This window comes from Physeter macrocephalus, chromosome 5 (genome assembly GCF_002837175.3).
Source record: "Physeter macrocephalus isolate SW-GA chromosome 5, ASM283717v5, whole genome shotgun sequence".
Classification (NCBI taxonomy): Eukaryota; Metazoa; Chordata; class Mammalia; order Artiodactyla; family Physeteridae; genus Physeter; species Physeter macrocephalus.
In genome coordinates, this window is record NC_041218.1 from 23,737,080 (window position 1) to 23,745,742 (window position 8,663).

The window sequence follows — 8,663 nt, forward strand, 5'->3', positions numbered from 1 at the left end:
AATGCTACTAAGGAAAACCTGTGGGTTTTGGTTATCACCTGTAGGATCTCAGTTGAGTAAGCCCTGCCTTCTTTTAAAACGCTTCTTCCTCTTCTTTGTACAGACTTTTTGTCGATGGTTAGAGAATTCCTTGAAAGGTTTGCCAAAGGAGACAACCGTGGGAGCTGTCACAGTGACACACAAACAACTTACAGATTTCCACAAACAAGTCACTAGGTGAGTGATGATCAGCAGCAGGGGTATGCAGAAAAAATATCTTTGTTTCTTATACCACCTTAGTTATAGATATACCCAGGAGTATTTTTTTGTGTGTCTTTGTAAATTCAAAGTTTTGTGTCTCTTTAGCCTTGAATTGCACAAATTGGCATTGGAAACCAATCTGGGGGAAAGTATCACCATGCTGTACATGTGTGCCTCAGTTTTTTTTCTTTTTTTGGTGATACGCGGGCCTCTCACTGTTGTGGCGTCTCCTGTTGCGGAGCACAGGCTCCAGAAGCGCAGGCTTAGCGGCCATGGCTCACGGGCCCAGCCGCTCCGCGGCATGTGGGATCTTCCCGGACCGGGGCACGAACCCGTGTCCCCTGCATCAGCAGGTGGATTCTCAACCACTGGGCCACCAGGGAAGCCCTGCCTCAGTTTTATTGTACATATGTATTATACATATCCTGATGTTCTTCCAAAAGAACAGTGCATTGAACAGCCCACTACCCTGCAGGAAATCTGTCTGTATCTTTTTAAAGTCCTTCCCAGTTCTTATCCGTATTCAGGGGTCAAGAATGCAGGTGTCTGAATAGGTGAAGCATTGTTTGTAAAATATTATAGAGTGATGTGGACTGCAGTGAATTAGGAAATTTTTGCTGTGCCTAAAGATATTCAAATTCTAATTTAATTCAGGCCAACCAAAACATCTCTCTGGGATGCATTAGGCCCATGAGCCACTTGCTTACAGCTTAGTTAAAATGTTAAGTTGTACATGTGTGGGTGTTTTGTTTTGTTTTTTTTTACTGTAAACATAATAAACATTTTAAATATACCTACATAGTCTTCCTAATTACAGTTTTATAGCTATAAGATGTTGATTGATTTCCTTACAGTGCCTCTATTAATTTTCATTTTTTCAGTATTATGGATAATATTGAATGTCTAGCCTTTTCCTTCTTTTGATTATTTTCCTTAAAATGCAATCACTGAATCAGAAGTTATGAGATTTTTATGGTCCTTGATAGTATTAATGACAGCAACTTAAATTGGATTTTGTAACTGTGTGTTACCTTCCTCTGATATTCCTTTTTCTATGTGGAGTCTTTAGAATTTTGACTAAATTTTAGGCAATGGCTTGTATTCATACAATTGTGGAACGATTTATAGGTACAAGAATGAGTTGTTGCAATGAGCTTGGTAATGGTGAAAAAGAAGAAGGAAAAAAATGCATGTGATGATACAGAAAATATATATAAGATATATTATAAAGGGGAAAAAATAACAATTTTGTATAACCCAACTTGCACTTAAAATTTTTTTTAATTTTTAATTTTGATAAAATACATGGAAAATTTACTGTCTTAACCTTTTTTTTAAAACCATTTTTAAGTGAACTGCTCAGTAGTGTTAAGTACATTCACATTGTTGTGGGATTAATCGCCAGAACTTTTTCATCTTGCAAAACTGAAAGTGTACTTATTAAACAGCTCCCCATATCTCCCTCGCTCCAGCCGCTAGCAACCATCATTCTACTTTCTAAGTTTGACTATTCTAGATACCTCATATAAGTGAAATCATACAGTTTTTGTCCTTTTGTGACAGACTTAGCATAATGTCCTTAAGGTTCACTCATGTAGCAGGTATCAGAATTTCCTTCCTTTCAAAGGCTGAATAACACTCCATTGTATGTATATATCCTATCTTATTTATCCATTCATCCTTTGATGGACATTTGGTTGATTCTGCCTCTTGGCTATTGTGAATAATGCTGCTATGAACATGAGTGTACAAATGTCACTTCAAGACCCCGCTTTCAGTTCTTTTGGATATATACCCAGAAGTGGAATTGCTGGATTACATGGCAGTTCTATGTTTAATTTTTTTTGCAGAACTGCCATACTGTTTTCCATAGCAGCTGTACCATTTTGCATTCCCACCAATGGTGCACAAGGTTCTAATTTATCCATATCTATTTTATTTTTGTTGCCTGTGCTTTTACTGTTACATTCAAGAAATCATTACAAAGTATAATATCATGAAGTTTTTCCCCTATGTTTTCTTTTGAAAGTTTTATAGTTTTTGGTCTTACATTTATGTCTTTGATCCATTTTGAGATAATTTTTGTATGTGATGTATGTTAAGGGTCTGACTTCATCCTTTTGCAGTTTTCCCTGCACTGTCCTTTTTTCGTTGAATGGTCTTGGTACCCTTATTGAAAAATCATTTGACCATATATGTAAGGGATTTATTTCTGGGCTCTCTATTCTATCCCAGTGGTCTATGTATCTGTCTTTATGTCAGTCCCCTGTTTTGATTATTATGGCTTTGTAATAAGTTTTGAAATTGGTAAATTGAGAACTCCAGCTTTTTTCTTTTTCAAGAGTATTTTGGCTATTTGGAGTCCCTCGAGATTTCATATGAATTTTTTTTTTTCACTCTAATCCTAGGTTTATTCAACACAGTCCTTTTACTCTACACAACAAAGTGCAAACACGACATTATCTAAAATGCTACAAAGTTACAAAACTCAAAACAGAAAATTTATAGTACTGACTATACAATAAAAGCCAAAAAAGCAATGTACACGTTGCCAAGGTAACTGCACGACCACAGTGAATACCAGCACAACTGGGAGAACTGTGTTCATATAAATTTTAGGATAGGTTTTTCTATTTCCACAAAAAAATGTCGTTGGGATTTTTGACTGGGATTACATTGAATCTGATCACTTTGTATAGTATTGACACCTTTAATAATATTAGGCTTTCCAGTGCATGAACATGAGATGTTTTTCCATTTATTGGTATCTTTAATTTCTTTCAGCAACATTTTATAGCTTAAGTATTTTATTCTTTTTGATGCTGTTGTAAATGAACCAACTTGTACTTTTAAAAGCTGTTCTATTTCATGTGATATATATATGCAAGCTACTTTATTATGAATAGTAAATTTCTGGAAAAACTATTTTATCTTTTTTTATTATGAATCTTCCCAGTAGAAGTAGTATTCTACCTACAGACTGTCTCAGGGGAAAGAAGTATAACAGTTGCTTCTCCCTGCTTCTGTTTTGCTCTATTTTATCTAGTGTTGTTCATTAGAAGGGCAGGATCATATTGACTCTAGATTAGAGCGAATGAGAGCCTGAGGAGAACCCTCAAAGGAGGACTGGGCTTAGAGTCAAGGCTGTTGGTTTGAATCTTGCCACTTACTGTTACTTTGCAGCTTATTTATTTGTAAAATAGGGTTAATAATACCTATCTCATAGGGTTATTGTGAAATACCAAGTGGAAATTTAAAGACGATCTGGTACATAGTAGGTGATCAGTGAATGTTAACTTTTTTCTTGGAAAAGAACCTGCCAGAATGTCATTACATACTTGCAAAACTAGCTAGAGCATGTCTCCTTCAGCTCTAAGGCAACCACCCACACATTCTGGAATAAGTTTCCACCAAGCTCATATTTCCTCATCCAGGCTAATATATGACAGGTAGAAACAAAGTGTAAGTCTGAAATAAAAGTCATGGATATTCCATAGTGTAAGGAAAATCTTGAGGCTAGGAAAATGAACCCAAATAATGTATTGCTTTGAACAAAAATATCTGTGATCTTTGTCCTGTGATATGGGAAAATAAGGTATTTACCATCCTGGCCTACTTGATCTCTTACTGCTAAACAAGTTTTGCAGCTTCTCCTGTAGTAGGCTGTGCCATAATGGTGGGAAATGAACAGAAGTAAGAGGTAATGTTGAGGTGCTAGAGAAAGGATTTGAGATTGCTCAGCTCCTCTTAGTAATTCTCTTTCTCTGGTATGTGTATTGCCCTTGAACCTTCTGTTCCATGCATGACTCAGTCTCCCTTTCGGTTTTAAGGTCCTGTTACTCCTGCCTCAACATGCTACTTTGTTTGCCATCCCAGCAGGGAGGGTAAACTGGTTCAGTGTCGTTTCAGCAAGTCCAAGCCTGTTTCTCAAATGATACTGGTAATTAATTCATTCCCTGGCATTTTTAGTTGGCTAACTTGAAGAAAGCTGGAATTTTTCATTCTGAAATATCATTCTTGCTTTCCAAATACCACTAATTATGTCTAGAAGAAATTTTGCCATCATTTCCCATTTTTCTGTCTTGGTATTTATTCTGTGACTATCACTTGCATGAGGTTCTCAAGGTCAAAAGACATGCATAGGGACCATTGACACTAGAATGGGCCAGTATGGGGGTGTCTTCTTGCTGAAGTCATTAGTTAGAGCTTGGTTACTCTCCATTATGCACATCAGATGAAAAGGGCTGCATTTCTCAGCACACCACTAGGATTACGGGGCTTGAGGAATAGTGACCATAAAATTACTCAAAAGTATAGTGGAAGGCTCCTGGGCATATATCTGGAGAAAACCATAATTCGAAAAGATACATGCACCCCAATACATGCAATAGTGCAGTAGTTCATAGGAGCGCTATTTACAATAGCCAAGACACGGAAGCCACCTAAATGTCCATGTAAAGATGAATGGATAAAGATGTGATATATACACAACAGAGTACTACGCAGCCATAGAAAGGAACGAAATAATGCCATTTGCAGCAACATGGATGGACCTAGGAATTATCATACTAAGTGAGTCAGAAAGAGAAAGACACATACCATATGCTATCACCTATGTGTGGAATCTAATGACACAAATGAACTTAATTACAAAACAGAAACAGACTCACAGACATAGAGAACAAACTTATGATTACCAAAGGGGAAAGGGATCAGGGAGGGATAAATTACTAACATAGCATTGTAAATCAACTATACTTGGATTATTTAAAATTTAAAAAAAAAGTATAGGAAAGATTGGGATGGTGGGATTAGAAGCCAGAAAATAGAACCTACAAAAATAGTGGCAGTTTTGAATGAATGAATGAATATAAATAAATAAGTGTAAATGAATATAAAAACAACCCAGAAATATTAAGTGCCAGGAGGACTGAGGCAGAAACAGAAAATAGTTCTAGTTTTTAAGGAGGTTTGTTTGTTTGTTTGTTTGTTTAAAAATCCATTTCTTTGGGCTTAATCACCAGGGACACTTAAGTTAAACATTTGGCTAAAGCGCTTGACACCAGAGCAGTTGCTGATAGGATTGGGAGCAGAAGCTGAGTTGATTCGAGAGATTGTGGCCCATCACTCATTTCACCATGTCTCACCACAGTTCTCCTGTACTTGAATTTTGGTTTCAGTACTTTTTCTCATGTTACGAAAGAGGCTAAGAGTGGAGTTATCCTTTCTCTTCCAGATTTAACCATGATCTCTGGTTGAAGAAGGGTAGTATTGAACAACATGTAAGGCATTAAGATAGCAAAAGAATCTTTTGAGTCTCCAGCATTATCCTAAGTTTATCTCTTTCCTGTCATCTTAGTCCCTTATAATAATACACCACACAGTGACTTCTCTGGGGTTACGTATCTTCCTCCTTCATGACATTGGGAAGCAGGAGTGATCGGGCTCACTCACCAAGGCTGCCTCCTTATAGTCAGTATTGATTTGGAAATAGAGAAATGCAATGCTTTTATTGAGGCGTGTTAAATTCACAGAGCAAATGGCAGAATTCCAATAAAACTAGAAGACCTTCTTTACTTTCCTTACATTTTTAGGATGGAGGGAGACTAGAAGAAAGGCTCTGTTGAATCAAGTCCTAGAGTCTACATCAAGGTTCTTAGTGATGTTTCAGATCTTATAATAGCTGGGGAAATCCAGATGTAGGCTCTTAAGGAGATAGCTCTCATTACCTTCTTTTATGTTGAATCACTGTTAGAGATTCCCTCCTTGACTTTTAACCATTACAAGAAGGAGAGAGAGCTTTCTTCTGACATTGAATGCTAGGCTGTAGGCTGTGCTCCCTGGGTTTTTCTGAGCCAAAGAGGGGGCCACAGAAGGGTGAGCATATTAGGATGTGCTTTCTTTTCCACTGTTTTTAGCTTAGCCTCATGTTCAGTTACCAAAAACTATTATGAAGACTGACACAAAAGAATGAAGCTGGCATCAGCTGGTTTCTTGGTGACAATCTTAGATAAAGGGAGCCTTTTGAAAAAACAGGGTCAAATGAATATTGGGCTATTCATGCCACCTAGGTGTCTCATTGCTTGCCTGAGGACCAAGACCTGCTTCCTCCTCCTCCCTTTCTTCATGCCTTAACCCTTTCCTCTCTCCTCTCCCTCCTCCTCCCACAGGAGGAAACCTTGAGCAGCCTGTTCAACTAGAAAATCACTGATTGAGACTCACTTTCTGGACTGGGCTTTATAAACAAAATCTGCTCTTGGGAAAGAATGAAGAAACCAGGGTACCTAAGTTAGCTCAGCTCATAGAGTTAAAATGATCAACCTTGGGTGAATATGCTTGCTTTTTTACTTTGAGGGTTCTGGCTTTCATTTATGTCAAGGGCTTTAACCAGGTTTTGTTGTTTTTTTGGCCACGAGATTTAGTTCCCCGGCCAGGGATCGAACCCGTGCCCCTTACAGTGGAAGCACAGTCTTTTTTTTTTTTTTTTAATTTTATTTATTTATTTATGGCTGCACTGGGTCTTTGTTGTTGTGCGCGGGCTTTCTCTAGTTGTGGCGAGCAGAAGCTACTCTTTGTTGCAGCGCGCAGGCTTCTCATTGTGGTGGCTTCTCTTGTTGTGGCGCGCGGGCTTTAGAGCGCAGGCTCAGTAGTTGTGGTGCACGGACTTAGTTGCTCCGCAGCATGTGGAATCTTCCCGGACCAGGGCTCGAACCCATATTCCCTGCATTGGCAGGCAGATTCTTAACCACTGCGCCACCAGGGAAGTCTGAAGCGCAGAGTCTTAACCACTGGACCGCCAGGGAATAGCCAAGTTTTCTTGTTGTAGCAGCCTACATTTGTCAAATACTATTTTATTCACTGTTCTATTATCCTAAGCACTTTACATATAGGAATTGATTTAATCTTCAAAACATCATGGGGTAGATAATGGATGAGGAAACTGAGACAGATTGGTAACTTGCTCAAGGACACAGTGAAACCAAGATTCAGACCTAAGCAATTTTTCTCCAAAGCCCACTCTTTAAGAACCACACAGCTTATAATTATTCTCATGTACAATAGTTAATATTTACTCTTGAGTTACAGAAAGATTGAAAGCGGGGTCAAGAGATGATGGAGAGAGCAGAGCTGGGACAGTTCTCTGTATACCTCAAGGTTGTGGTTGCTTTTCAACATGTATCTTTCTCATCAGTCAGGGACCAACCTACCTTTTCTTTTCTAGTGCTGAGGAATGTAAACAAGTTTGCTGGGCCTTGCGAGACTTCACCAGGTTGTTTCGATAGCTCATACTCCTGCACTGTGCCTGTCACCCAGGTGAGTGGTATATAGTTCCCAGCTTTTCCCCTGGCTGTCGGGAGTACTTGGGGATGGGCATAGGTTTTTAATGCCCATTATGGGACTAGTACTATAGCTAGAGTCAGGGAAGGACTTAACAATTTAACGCTGCTGCACAGCTGAGACATGCACAGGCCTGATTTTCTTGGGTCAAGGCAGCCAAATAATTGTCAGCTTCTTTTGGATGCCAGTTTTACCCCCATAAGAAAGTTATCGTTGCAGAATATCTCAAAAAGAAAATTCCTCCCCTCTTCTCTTTACAGATACTTCTAGCATGGTAAGTATGTGTGGTAACAAATGAATAATTTTCAGCCTGGCAACTTTGGTGAAAACAGTGCTGACCTAAAGTAGACCGTGATACATGGCACTGCCTTCCTAAAACTGATCTTTCAGATTTGATAAATAAAGATGCTTGTTCTTATCATTTTTTACAGTTTTAACGCTGAAATGCTAGGTTTTTTACCAAAGCAGGAGGTAAAGGTAAAGAGCTAGCCTCTTTGTCTAGCCCCTGATCATCAGTTCTCTCTGTTTGCTTCTGATTCTGAAGTAAAGCAAGAAGCTTAGCTGAGGAAGGAAAGGACTGGGTGGTGGGGTCTGGGTACCAGTTTCTTGACTGAGAGAAGAAAGGCATCTCTCCTGTAAGCCCACCCTTTGATGTCTTAAGCAGAATTTATTCTCCCTGGAGGCAGTTCTCGATGAATGTGCAGCCCTCTCACTGGTGGTTTTGTGATTAAATGCATTTGCGGGTGAAGATGCTGTTGAGCAATGCCTCACCATACCCGAAATTATTTCTAAACTTTGGTTCTTTGATGAGTAGTGATATCATTTGGGATCCTCAGGTTTTGCAGTGTCTGTAATAGCTAACGTTGATATACATAGGGTTGTTCGTGCATAGCTGTGGATGTTCATAGCTAATGTTTATGGAGCCCTTACTGTGTGTCAGACACTGTTCTGGGTGCTTTGTATTATGTACAAAGCACATTATGTATTATCTACAAGATAGTCCTCACACAGTCCTCTGGATTAGTTACTATTATTATTTCCATTTTACAAATGAGGAAATTGAGGTTCGAAGATGTTAAGTAAGT

At 38.8% G+C, this 8,663-nt stretch overlaps 1 protein-coding gene across 2 annotated transcripts in view; it reads left to right on the forward strand.

Annotated features, from left to right (window-relative positions):
* TNPO3 (transportin 3) overlaps nucleotides 1-8,639 on the forward strand; it is an 88,533-nt gene extending 79,894 nt beyond the window's left edge. For both annotated transcript variants that reach the window (XM_028489779.2, XM_055084847.1), the window contains exons 21-22: nucleotides 104-216; nucleotides 7,463-8,639. In XM_028489779.2, coding sequence (XP_028345580.1) covers nucleotides 104-216; nucleotides 7,463-7,523 — 174 coding nt within the window. In that variant the 3' untranslated portion in view covers nucleotides 7,524-8,639. The remainder of the gene's footprint in view (nucleotides 1-103; nucleotides 217-7,462) is intronic.
* Nucleotides 8,640-8,663: the final 24 nt, after the last annotated feature.